General features: G+C 43.0%; 1 protein-coding gene across 1 annotated transcript in view; it reads left to right on the top strand.

Annotated features, from left to right (window-relative positions):
- Positions 1–14,195, top strand: part of PLCH1 (phospholipase C eta 1) — a 217,266-nt gene that overhangs the window by 177,784 nt on the left and 25,287 nt on the right. The window contains exons 9-10 of the mRNA XM_069083617.1: positions 640–811; positions 6,383–6,490. Of these exons, the coding sequence (XP_068939718.1) occupies positions 640–811; positions 6,383–6,490 (280 nt within the window). The remainder of the gene's footprint in view (positions 1–639; positions 812–6,382; positions 6,491–14,195) is intronic.

Genomic DNA, 14,195 nt, shown 5'->3' with positions numbered 1-14,195 from the left:
TCTCCTCCTTCCCTCTTCCACTTCTCCCTTTCTCTCTCCTCCTCTCTTTCTCTGTCTCCCCTCCCTTCCTTTTTCTCTCCCCCTTTTCCTCTCTCCCTTATTTCCTTTTTTCTCTCTTCCTGATCTCCTTCTGTCTCTCCATTTCCTTCTCCATCTCACTTTTCCTCCTCTTCCTCTCTCTTCTCTCCTCCCTTCCTCTTTTCTTTCCTCTATCACTCTTCTCCCTCTTTTTTCTCCTCTCCTTTCCCTCTTTTCTATTCTTCTCCTTTCCTTTCTTTCCTCTACCTATTCTCTCCTCTTTACTTCCTTCTTTATCTCTCTCTTTTCTTCTGCCTCTCAGCCTGTCCTTGTACATTATACACCTTATTTTGAGTTTCACATGAATATAAGGCATGCTCTATGCCCTGGACATTTGTTCAACCATTAAGCAGATCAAAAGGGTTTTTTTCTGGAGGGCGAGGTTTTAACAAATGTATCTGGGATAATTGTGGGGTATTGGATTTTTTTTTTGTTAATCTTTCCCTTCTACAAAGACAACTGCTGAGAAATGCAAGAGTCCAGTCAGCCCAGAGAGCTTTTCTGAGCCCTCCACAATGCTATGCACCTGCAGCCTTCCTTCTGTGGTTGTTTTTGTCCCAGGTTCCCAGTGATCTTGTCCATTGAGAATCACTGCAGCATCCAACAGCAGAAGAAGATTGCTCGCTACCTAAAGGAAATATTCAGTGACAAACTGGACTTGTCATCTATCGACACAGGAGATTCCAAGCAGCTTCCCAGCCCGCAGAGTTTGAAAGGAAAAATTTTAGTGAAGGTAATTACTTGCAGAACATAATAAAAGTCATTGTCTATCAGCCCAGTCCCAAATTCCCCTAAGGATTAAGAAATGGTTTATTGAAAGAATAATAATCGGAATGGATACACAAAATTCATTCTCCTCCCTTTTTCATTCTCTCCCTCTCTCTCTGTCTCCCTCTCTCTCCCTCCCTCTTCCTCTCCTTCCCTCCCTCCTCTCTCTCCCTTTCCCTCTCTCTCTTTCCCTCTCTCCCTCCCTCTCCATCTCTGTCTCTCTCCCTCTCCCTTTCCTTCTCCCTCTCCCTGCCTTTTCTCTCTCTGTCCTTTTGTCTCTCTCCACCTCTCTTTCTTCCCACCTTCTCTCCTTCCTCCCTCCCTCTCTTTGTCTCTGTCTTGCTATGTCTCTCTGTCTCTTTCTCTCTTTTCTCTCCCCCCCCACCCAGCCTCTCTGTGATTCTAATTTGGCATTCAGAAGTTTGCGGTGGATGTGCCAAGACTTCTGGGATTCTTTTTTTTTTGGGGGGGGGGATGAGAGCCTTCTACTCTAAAGCAAATGTTCAATCTGGATTCTTTAATTGTTGCTTATGATGCAGAAGAATGGGAGGTGGGCTCTTTCCCAAATACCTTCTGGCCTGTGCCTGAACCTCTTCCCACTTCCCTACATCCATCTCCTATAACAATCTGTCAAAGGAAAAAAAAGTGTCTCCTTCACGCTTGGCCAGCTGTGGTTATGTAATGAGAGAGTGAGCTTGGAGGCCCAGGCCGATCCCCAGCAGGCCCGGCAGCTGGAGGTGTGTGTGTGTACATGGGGCCAGCGCAGGAACAGAACAATCAGCCACTGCCTTCAGCAGAAGCAGTTTCTGGAAGGGAGGAACCTGACAGCCGTCAATGAGAGGCAGCCATACAGCCAAAGGAGGCATCCACTGGCTGCCTTGTGGTGGCGTTGATGGAAGGCTGGCCAGCTCAGCGGAAGCCAGAGTCCGAGCCCTTCTGGCTGGCTTCGTTGTTTCAGACAGGGATAGTTTAGGGGCTAAAATCCCAGCTGGATTGTGTCATCCTCACAAGAGCTGAGGGCCAAAAGAATTACCGTATGGTGTAGGCTCTGATCAGAGTATAAGGGGCTCGAGCTCAGAGATGAGAAGAATGCTTATGATTATGGTTACAGATTGTAATTATGCGTTGGATTTGAGATAAACACAACATCCCTGTGACTCAGGTCCTGTCATTATCCCCAATTGACAGATAAGAAAACTGACACAGAGAGAAGTTAAGTCACTTGCACAGGTTTGCACAGTGTCCTAGACAGGATTTGAACTCGTCTCCCTGACTTCAAGTACAGCACTGTAACCAGCCGACCACTTAGCTGCCTCAGTCTAGTTCAGTTGTTTCATTTTACAGATGGGGTAACAGGCTCAGAGAAATGAAAAGACTCTCCTATTTTATACAGATAGCAAGTGGCAGAGGTCAGATTCGAACCTGGGACCTCTGACTCCAAAGCTTTCACTGTTTCCATTTTCCCACACTGCCCCCTCAAGAGATTGAAAGACTAAAGGGCTGATGAACTCACAGATGCTGCAGAGACCACAGGTTCAGCCCTCTCCATTGACCAAGGAGGAGTCTGAGAGGAGGGAGGCAGTGACTTTCCCAAGGTCACGTGGGTAATAAGCACCATAGCTGGGATGTGAATCCAAACCTCTGATTCCACAGCTGGTGTCCTTTCCAATGCTACCATACTCTAACCTTCAGCTTTTCTGGAGATTTGGTTTCAGGGAGCAATTGATGGGAAGGAAGGTGTGACTGACCCTGCAGAGGCTGTGGAATTGTCTTCCTGTCTGTAAGGAAGAATGACTAGCTCTTGTCCTAGGTGCCTAGGGCAGTGATGTTCAGAAAGGTCCAATGCCTGGAGAAGCTGCCCCCCACACGCTGGGGGGCCTGACCCTCACTCCTCCTCCCTGCTAGGCTGACCAGCTGCAGCAGCTGTACCCCAGGGAGCCTCCACTGGCTTCCAGAAAGACCAGGGGCAGCGGCACCTGTACCCCCCAATCCGCTCCAAATACCCGTCAGTCAAACACAAGGAGTGATGACCAAAAAATCTCAACAGTGTTTAATAAAGATGATGAGTTTCCAAACACTCTCCACTCTCATGAGATCAAGTAATATGAGTGACATAAGCTGAGTATATAAGATAGGGTGGCAGGTGCCTCCCTCAAAGGACAGTTAAAGGTTGTAGTGTGTAAGTGAGCGCACTTCAGATAAAAGCACAGCAGACATCCAAAATACTAGGAAGGATGAGAATAATACCAGCGGGTTGAATTGATATAATTTGTTCTATTTCCAAAGTGCTTTTTACCCCCTAATGCGTTATCTGATTTAATCCTTGCGACAGCTTGGTGAGATGATGTATACGAACATCATTTATACCCATTTTGCAGATGAAGAAACTTAGGGCAGAGAAGCTGTGATTTGTCTCAGGTGACACAGCTAGTCAGTGGTAGAGATTCAAACCTAGGTCTGGTGACCTCCTTGACTGTACTGCCTTGATGAATATTCGGTCAGTCATTTATCAGTCATGTTCGATGCTTTGTGACCTCATTTGAGGTTTTCTTGGCAAAGATGCCATTTCCTTCTCCAGCTCATTCAGATGAAGAAATTGAGGCAAACAGGGTGATGTGACTTGCCCAGGGTCACATGGCTAGTAAGTATCTGAGGCTGGATTTGAACTCAGACTTTTCCTGACTAGTACCACCTACTTGCCCTTTGATTGAAATTAATTGCCTTAGGGGCAGCTAGGTGGCCGCACTATATAGAGCACCGGCCCTGCAGTCAGGAAGACCTGCATTCAAATCCTGCCTCAAACACTTAACACAAAAACTAGCTGTGTGACCTTGGACAAGTCACTTAACCCCAAATGCCCTACCTTCCCCCCACCAAAAAGCAAAAAAAAAAAAAGAAAGAAAGAAAGAAATTAACTTGCCTTACTGTCTTATTAGTCCTGGGCCCTTATAATAGAAATTGGAGCTGCATTTTTAAAATGAAAGTCAAACAAGGGTGTGTATGTTGTATGGAGGAGAGTATCATCTTTAAGACCACACCAACATTTCTGAATTTCCCGAGCATTCATCTAGTCTGTGCTTTCTATAACAATCGATCAATCAACAAGCATTTATTAAAAGTCTATTAAAAATATAGCAGGCACCGAGACAAAATGAGCCAGTCCCTGCCTCAAGGGTATAATAATAATAATAGTCAAAATGCTAGCTCATGTTTTATATGACATTTTAAGGTTTGCAAATCACTTTTCAAATATTATCTCTCGTTAGACCAGCCATCTGAAGGTTAAACTCTTAATTGAGTTTGTGGAATGGAAATTGCCTTCCCTTTGAGACAGAGGAATTTTAAAGGCAGACATTCAAATTATGCAGAATGGACCCTTTGGACATTTCACACTCACTTATGATGATGCTAATTGAGTAGCCTCTCACACAGATGAAAGATCTCTTCAGAACTGAGAGGAATCTTCTCATGGTTTTCATGCAAACAGCATTCTTGGCCACCAGAAAGGTTCTTGGTGAGCCAGGAAGAGACAGTAGTGGTCATTTGGAAGAGCAGTAGGACTTATTGTACATTTTCCGAGAGTCTCTGGGTCCCATTTGTCCCTTGGAGTGGGCCACAGCCTTTCTGAGAGTCTCCTACATTTTATGGATTGGCACCTTCTCACTCAGTTTGAAATAAAGACAAAAAGAGCCAACCATCTTTAGCCCCTCAAATAAGTGACCGTAGGCCCAGTCCCTAAAAGGCAGCAAATGCCTACCCAGAAGGTTCCATCCCCATTTTGAGCCCTTTATGACTGCAATGTGGGATCACAAAGCCACAAGGGGCCTGAGGGTCATCCAGTCCAGCCCCCTCATTTCATGAATGAGGAAGCCCAGGCTCAGAATAGCATGGCCAGGGTCATGTGGGCAGTAAATGGGATAGGAGATTTAAAGTTTAAGATCAATTTTAGAGATTCTTTTGCTTTATTATTATCATTTAAAAAATTATACTCCAAAAAGCAAAAAATAAAAAAATAAAAAGGTGGCACAGTGAATAGAGCACTGGCCCTGGAGTCAGGAGGACCCGAGTTCAAATTCAGCCTCAGACACTTAACACAAAAACTAGCTGTGTGACCTTGGGCAAGTCACTTAACCCCAATTGCCCTCCAAAAAGCAAAAAAAAAAAAATATGAACTTAATAAAGATCAACCAAGTCGCTGGTTTTGTTGGTGAGGAAACTGAGGTTCAAAGAGGTGTAAAGTTGTTTGCTCAAGGTCACACATATGGTAAGTGGAAAGGCCAGGATTTGAACCCAGGTCCTCTATGTCCTTTCTGTCACATTCTAGGAGCTGGGTCCTTAACAGAGCTCTGTGAACTTGTTTCCCCTTCTTCATCCTGGCTAGATACTTTTTTACATTTCTTTATTTTTATGAGGAAAACGTCTCCTGAATGATGCATTTTCTCCTTCCTTTAAGATGATTGATTTGAGCCCCTTTACTGACTGCACTACTGAGCTGTTGTTTGCAGATATACATCACTCCTGAGTCCCAGAAGCTCCTGGAATGACTAACAGCCACTCTTGTAAGAGTTATTCTTATCCGAGGTTGTAGCTCTATGAAAGACTCACCGTATTTCAGCACCAGAAGAGCAGGGACAATGTTTTGTTCCATTTGTGGGTTTGCCCAGTGCCTTTCACACAGAACATGCTCAACCAGCATTTGGTGAATGAGTGAATGTGTTGGAAGGTTTTTATAAGTCATGAGCTGTGTTCACTACTAAATGCCTATGTCTTGTCTACGTTAGAAGGCTCAGTGATCTATTCTGTAGCTTAACTAGCCTCTCAGGTATTCTAATGATGCTTCCCAAAAGAAAAAATCCCAGGAAGGATGGAATCTTAACAAGATAAACTCATTTAGCAGGGACTGCCAGGGTCAGGGGGACCGGAGAGATTGCACAGGAGTTCTAGAAATTCATGGTGAACTGGACTGAGCGCTGGCTGGTATTTGTGAAAGAAGCCTGCTTCTACTTTTCTGCATCATAAATTGGAAAGGGGTTCTTGGGCAGAGGCCTGTGACCTTCGTCTTTAATATTTTGGTAACTGTATTTCAATATAACTAGTTTGTTTTGTAATCCTATGTGTTTCATTCAATGCATTTAAAATATGATTCTGAGGAGTTTATTTGTCTTCACCAGACTGACTGCTAGGGGGGTTCAGGATACATTGAAAAGGTGAAGAGCCCCCTGGTTTAGATGAGCTCGATAGACCCCCCTCTAGGTAATCAGTACGGTAGGCAGCAAGGTACCCTGATAAAGTGCCAGATTTAGGAACAGAATAACAGGATTCAAATCTCATATCTTACTACCTGTGTGACCTTGGGCCTTGGGCCAAGTCACCTAACCTCTTCAGGCCTCATTTTCTTCATCTGTAAAATCAGAGTGTTGATCAGATTGTCTTTAAGGCTCCTTCTAGCTCTGAATCTATAAACTGAGTCTGAGGATGGCACCGAGCAGTATTCATTACTATTTTGTAGTGATATTTTTTTTCCAATAAATTTCAGGGTAAGAAGCTACCCTACCACCTTGGGGAGGATGCAGAAGAAGGTGAAGTTTCAGATGAAGATAGCGCTGATGAAATTGAAGATGACTGCAAATTTAAGCTCCATTATGTAAGTTATACCCTTTTCTCCTCTTGGTCATTTTAAGACCCCCTGACAGAAGGAGGGAAGAGGGGCCAGCTGCTCCTGTGATGTTGGAATGCCTGAAAAGGCAGCTAGTGAGCTGCAGAAGCATTGTTACTGAAGTCATCTCGATCACACGATTGGAGGCTTTGGGAGTTGGAAGGGACCTTGGTGGACATCTGGTCTCCCCTGACCTGCCTCTCTAGAACTGAATCCCACATCAAGAGATTAGATCTTGAGTAATGGTCCGGGGCAAGTTCACAAGTTTTGAGTTGTCTCATGTCTTCCCCTTCTCCACCTTTCTACCTTTCTATAGAGAAATCATGAATGAGTGGTTGCTTTTGTGGTTCACTGGAAGAATTCTTCTGTCACTGCTGGAGGTATTTTCCTCCTGGGATACTAGGTCCTCTTGTAAGAAAACTGGAAGGCTGTGAATTAGACTGTCCACATAAGGGTTTAATCAGTTCTAAGATTCTGAGATTGATTTCTGAAGTATCATATCTAAAATAAGCAGTTGCTTAGCTGTTTGTTAATCAGATTTGGAGTGTGGAAAAGTTAGGTACCTTCCAACTCCTTATTTTCTGAGCTGATTTACAGCCAGGAAAATTCTGATAGGGGAAAATGTAGGGCTAAGTGAGTCAGTATTCCCTAATTCTTTCCCTCTCTACAATCCACTTTGAGGTAAGTATGTGATCATTTAGCCAAGACTAATATATACTCACTGGGGCAGCTAGGTGACCGACCCAGTGGATAGAGTACTAGTCTTAAAGTCAGGATGACTCATCTTCCCAAGTTCAAATCCAACTTCAGACACTTACTAACTGTATGACCCTGGGCAAGTCACTTCACCCTGTTTGCTTCTGTTTTCTCATCTGTAAAATGAGCTTGAGAAAGAAATGGCAAGCCACCCCAATATCTTTGCCAAGAAAACCCAAATGGGGTCATGAGGAGTCAGATATGATTGCAACAACTGAACACCAACATATATATATTCCCATCATGTTTAGAACCTTTTAAAATAATATTCTTTTCTATAGAAAACAGTCTTTCCAAGTCTTCTATGGGCCAGGCAGAAATGCCATCTACATTCCCCTGATGACTCTAAGGAGCTGGGGAGATAGTAAATATTCCTCATCTCTAGTGCAACCTTGAATTCAAGATAAATTTATTATTTTTATATTGAATATTCCTCATCTCTAATGTGGCCTTGAAATTGTATTACAGTATCACAGAAAGTGTATTTTCCAGTGTCTATTGGTGCCATTATCTATAATTGGTATGTAAGGGTGAAAACTTGATATAGGCTATACCAGGGGTGGAGAAACTGCAGCCTAGGGGGCCACATGGGGCTCTCTATGTCCTCAAGTGTGACCCTTTGACTGAATCCAAACTTAAGTGTTTGTGAAGTTTGGATTTCATCAGAGGACCGTATTGAGGACCTAGAGGGCCATATGTGGCCTCAGGACTGCAGTTCCGATGCCCTGGGCTATACTAAGTATAGGAGTCAACCTGTGTAACACATAACTTACTTTAGGTGACAGTGTTTAGAAAACTCAGGTGCCAGATGGAGCCATCACTGTTGTCCTAATCTCATAAAGTGTCTATTATTTGATAGTCATAATATTATATGATAATAATATAAATATCACATATTTAATTGATTTAAGTAAGTGGAAATATATGAGTGCTAATGTTTTGTAATTTCCTCTGCTAGATGTGTCTTAATTGAAAGGCAGACTGACATAGTAGATAGAATGTAGGATCTGAACTCTAGACAGAATACAAATTGTTGTTAGTGTTCAATTGTTTTCAGTTGTGACTGACTCTTTGTGACTCCAGGTGGGGTTTCCTTGGTAAAGAAACTGGTTTGCCATTTCCTTCTCAAGCTCATTTAATAGATGAGGAAACTGAGGCAAATAGGGTGAAGTGACTTGCCCAAGGTCACTTAGCTAGTAAGTATCTGAAGTCAGATTTGAACTCAGGAAGATGAATCTTCCTGACTCCAGGCTCAGTGCTCTGTGCACTATGGTGCCTCTTAGCTGCAGGAAGACCTAAATTCAAATCTAACTTCTCAGTATTTTAGACAATTCCCTCAGAGATTAGATTTAGATTGATCTTCTAGGACTTTTAAGTTTCTATCTATTGGCAGATGGAGTAACCCAAACCCAGTGGCTTTCTTTGCCAAGAATCAATAATCCTCAGGGACTTTCCTTCCTACTTAAAACTTTATTAATGGTCTTTACTTTTACATCATATTCATGTCCAAATATATCCTCTCTTCCCTTCAACCCAATCATCTGTCTCTCACAACAGAGATAAAAAATGAATGGAAAAAAAGACAATCCAGTAAAACAGACCAAGACATCTACAGAGTCTAAGATTATATGCAATTTTCCATGTTGGTTAGCCCATCCCACCCCTGCACTGCTGATGAAGGGAGGGAGGTGCATTTTTTCCCCTTATGGATAAGAGTGGGTCATTATAACCTCCAAGTGCCTGATTTTGCTTCATTATTCCCTTCATATATTCACTTAGCTTTATTAGATTCAGTCATTTAAATAAATATAGAGCTTAGGTTTCTGTTTATGAATTAGAAACATTCAGTTTCTGCTTTACCTCATCCCTCTGGACTTGGTCTTTTCAGTTCTTAGGTTTCAACAAATAACTGATGTGAAGTCTGAATACTAGGGTAAAGTCTTAGCTGATACTATGAAGGAACTCATTAAGAAAGACCTAGACATTCCTCCCCCACTGGCTGTAATGATTAAAATGACCCAGAGTGGTATAAGGGAATGAGGGCTGGAGTTGGAGACAAAAATCTGGATTCAGATCCTGCCTCTCCCACTCACTACTTGAGTAATCTTGGGCAAGTTTCTTCATCTCTCTGGGCCTCAGTTTACCTTTCCATATAAGCAGAGAGGTTGGACTGGATGACCTCTAACATCTCTATTAGCTCTAACTCCATGAAACTATTAAAGGAGTTGGTGAGGAGAATGAATGGTAACATCCCTCAGGGAAGGTGTTCCTGACAGAGAAGATTCAGCCAACATCATACCTCCCAGCTAAAAATATTGTCTAAAGCCAAGTTCTTTTACTTCCAAGAACCCACTGACTCTCAAAATGTTTCTTTTCATTTTAGTAAATAATTGGTATCCTATATTCCCAGCGAGACGAAGCAATTGTTAGTGGGGAAATAAATGCAATAAATGCCCCCCAATGAGTCTATGCATGGAAGCCTCCATGAGTCTCTCCCTAGCCCCCACCCACTTTGCTGATAGGAACCCAAATTCAGCGTGCTTTAGGACATTTCCCCAAATGACACAGAAATGGTTTCAAAGCCTCCTCATTTCTAGTTTTTCCTTTTCATGTCCTTGTCAGTTCAGACAGCAGTGCCTTTGTTAATCTTTGGAAGAGGAAATACATAAAGAAAAAAGATTCAAGTGGAAGGATTGGTGTATGCATTTTTAAAAATTTTAATATTCTTTTCCAACTGTTTCCCTGCTTTTGAGCTCTTCAGAAGAAAGACAATACCGTGTATAAATTCAAGGTATTATTATATTATAATCAGTCAGTTTACAGTGATACCCTAAGTGAAGCGGCTTAAATGCTTTGTGAGGCTTTGAAGCCCCATGAGACTCCTAGGGAATTCAAACCTAGTTCTTTGAATGCCCAACAGCAGCCTTGCTTAGGGCATCAGAAGCCCCGGCTTTGAATCTTGTCTCTGTCATGGCTGCCGGTGTGATTTTGGACAAAGCTCATGCTTTCTCTGGTCTTAGTTTTCTCACATGTAAAAATGGGGGGATTGGGCTAGCTAGACCCTGAAAATCCTTTCCAGCTCTAAACCTGTGACCCTAGGGCCATGATAGGTTTACAGTTCTATCAAACAAAACAAGAAGAAGGCTTCTTTATCACTTAATGGACCTGGTCTCTTCCATTAATGGAGGCTTTTAATCACAGCTTTCCAGGTTAATTAAGGATGGTTGTGTTAATGGGGTCCTGCAACAAGTAATCATATCTGGTCAGTGAACGCAGACCCTTCCCCACGTATCAGATCCTGTACCAGCACTAGCCGGAGCTTTTCCTTAGCTGTCTTTGTCACCGACATCTGTTATTGGTAATTAAAACAATACTTCAGAACAATAATAGCCTGCTTCTCTCTAGTGCTTCAGGAGGAAAAAGCAGTGTACATTCACTAGTTCTGGAAGGTTCTCTTGCTTCCCTCTGTGGGGTCCTCCCCCCCCCACCCCCCCACACCAATCTTGTCTTTGTATCATTGATATTTGTCTGCTGGGCCTTCCTGCCCTCAGCCCAGGTCAGGGCCTATGTCACAGGGATAGGGACTGGAGGCCCATAGCTGAGCTCCATCATCTCAACTGCCTGCAGGTGGGGCCTGGCTCATAGACTTCTTCTCTGTCCCCTTCAGGGGATGGGAGAGTTCTGGGCACAAAAGTTTGGGTTTTTTTAGGGACCTGATAGAATTTTTTTAGTTTTTATCTGGATGTTTGTCTTTTCTTTTTCCCTTTTTGGAGGGGGGAGGGCAGGGCAATTGGGGTCAAGTGACTTGCTTAAAGTCACAGGGCTGGTAAGTGTTAAGTGTCTGAGGCCAATTTGAACTCAGGTGCTCCTGACTCCGGGGCTGGTGCTCTATTCACTGCGCCACATAGCCACTCCTGGATGTTTGTCTTTTTGTAGCTTAGACCCAGAAACCATATCTGGCCCTTAGTGCATGAAGAACGTGATAAACTGGGCATGTTCACTGACCCATGAACTTTTATACAAGTCACAGGCCCAAGGGTAGTATGGCTGGGGCTGTTGGAGAACCAAGTAGAACCAGAAAAGCAGACACATCTTTTTATGAATTCCTTTTAACGACAACGAGCTTTGCAGACTTTGATTTGCCCAATCAAATTCTAATATTTCTCTCAGTGGAACTCAATTCCTTCCTTCCTCCCTTTCTCCCTTCCTCCCTTCCTCCTTTCCTCCCTTCCTCCCTTCCTTCCTTCTTTCCTTCCTTCCTTCCTTCTCTCCTAAATTTGTGCTTCAGCTTTTCTGATAACACTGACTATAACATTTCATCCCTTGTACTCAATGTAATCTTATCAAATATTGTCACATGCCATTATCACTATTCAATTAGAGTCAGCTTGGATGATTATGGTAGTTTGGTGTCATCTTCATTGGAAAATCTTGGACTCAACGTGTTGATTTGTTTTGCTTGATTTTACTTGCAAAGAAGGGTTCTCTTGGGATCAGGGAGTCATTGGGAAATGACAATGATGTAAAAGCAGAGAATCAAGCAAATAGTTTTTTTTTAAGTTTACAAACAGCAAATCTTCCCCTATTGCCTGGTTTTGCTGGCATTCCCCTATCAGACTGGAGCCCCAAGGTGCCCCCAGCATCAGCCCATTAGCCCCTATCCCTGAGCTGCTGAAGCTCGGTAAGAAAGCATGCAGCCCCGCTGTCTGGCTTCACCACCAATCCACGCTATCTAACGGGACAGGGTCCTCACTCCTGCAGGGCTAGTCATATCCTTCCTGGATTGCCAATCACACTTCCTGCTGAAGCTTTATTTGGAAGCCTAACCAAGATGCTAGGTCTTGACAAAGGGACTTTGAAACTCCTTCTCGGGTAGATGGGCACTATTGAAGGCCATGCTACAGTGGCTGCCCAAGTGCCCCTCACAGACATGAGAGCCCTCCCTATCCCTTATTGCCCCCAGGAAGAAAAGAGCAAGAAATAAATATCTGTGGATTCCAGCTGTGTCCCATTGTGCAGCCACATAGCTGGTCATCCATCACTCAGGCAAACAAAGGACTGCCTAACTTTTCCTCTAGTTACACTTTGGTGTTCTAGGACAGAATAATCATAATATATTGATAAAATTAAAGCAGACATTCATTATTTGGTCGTTCTCTGGTATGAATTTTCTTGTTTCATAAACCACATAAAATTAGGAGGTTCAGTGGACAGGGAATGTAATTTCTTCAACAAACTCCAGGATCTGGGAAATGTGAAGTGAATAATTATGGTCCTTTGTGTTTTAAAAGCATTAATTATTTAATAGAGTATTCTCCATGGTGTCTCTGTCTACATTTTCATTCTCATTTTGTAGCCACTGAAAGGCACGGGCATTGGATGACCGTCATGGTTCCACTTTCCCTCTCTTTTGTTGTGTTATCTGGAGTCTCTCTGGGACAGTCCCATGATCAAGTGCATCAACTTGGGAACCAAGAATTCTCTTCCTGGCTCCACTTCTGACTGTGAGACAGTCACATGACCTGGATCCCAGCTTCCATATGTGGAAAAGGAGAAATCTTGTTGCCATGCACATCACATAGGTTGTGATGGGCATAATTAAATTATGGAAATATGAAGAAAAGGAAAACCTCAAGTGCCTTGAGATTTTTAGTGATAAGTGTGAATTAGGCATTATTCTGTGTCATGAACAATCCATGCCTGTCCAAACTCCCCTCTCCCTCTCATCAGTTTCCAAGTCCCATTGATTTTTTCCTTTGTAGACACATTCTTTTTTTTTCCTCACTGCTACAACCTCATTTATTAAAATCTGACAAACATTTATTAAGCCCTCATTATGGGCAGATGATTGTTTTAGTGGAGTGCCTACTGACCTCATACATGGACTTCGTGGATGCTTCTGAGCTGGGCCCCCCGGCTGGTCTCTTGCCTTTAGTCTGTGCCATGCTATCGCCAAGCAATCTTTCTGAAGTACTGACTGTTGTTGCTGTTCAATTGTTTCAGTCACGTCTGACTCTCCCTGACCCCATATGGGGTTTTCTTGGCAAAGATACTGGAGCGGTTTGGCATTTCCTTCTCCAGCTCGTTTTACAGATGAGGAAACTGAGGCAAACAGGGTTCAATGTCTTACCCAGGGTTACACAAATGTCTGAGGCCATATTTGAACTCAGGAAGATGAATCTTCATGATTCTAGACCTAGCACTCTATCCACTGCACCACCTAAGTGCCCTAAAAAAGCTCCCCAAAGCACTGATTACTTTGATTATATTGCCATCTGCACAGATGCTTTTAAGAGAGGCTCCCAGATTACCTACTAAGGAAACAGTCAGCCCCCTTTCTCCTAATTCTGACTGGTCTCTGCCTCCTGAATCCTGCTTATCCTTTGAGAACCATTTCAGATGTTACCTTCTCCATAAAATCCTCCTTGATCATCCCAGCAAAAAGTGTTCTCTCCAGTTGCTGAATTCCTAAAGTGCTTGCTAGCCATACTGCTTGTAATGGCATTTCTGTTGCTTTGTGGCTTAGATGTTTATGCTGGTGGCTCCTCATTCTCCTTACTAGACTGGAAGGTGCCAGAGGGCAGGGCCCAATTCTGAGACAACTTTATTGCCCCTCCCAATGTTTTATACTCAACAGGTATTCAATAAAGATTTTTTGAATAGGGGTGGCTAAGTGGTGTAGTGAATAGAGCACTGGCCCTGGAGTCAGGAGAACCTGAGTTCAAATTCGGCCTCAGACACTTAACACAAAAACTAGCTGTGTCAAAAACTTGGACAAGTCACTTAACCCCAATTGCCCTCCAAAAATAAAAGCAAAAAAAATTTTTTTGAATAGATGAAATGGGAGATATTTTCATTTCAAAATAAGATTTGTTCTTTAGCTCCCAGCAGGACTTGCAAACTGTTTTGTTGTCTTCAAAATAGATATTTATCTTTT

The sequence above is a fragment of the Petaurus breviceps genome, unplaced genomic scaffold (genome assembly GCF_028583685.1).
Source record: "Petaurus breviceps papuanus isolate PSGF00001 unplaced genomic scaffold, PetGlider_PUasm1.0 173, whole genome shotgun sequence".
Taxonomy (NCBI): domain Eukaryota; kingdom Metazoa; phylum Chordata; class Mammalia; order Diprotodontia; family Petauridae; genus Petaurus; species Petaurus breviceps.
The sequence above is the reverse complement of the archived record's forward strand: the minus strand, read 5'-3'. Positions and strand labels throughout refer to the sequence as shown.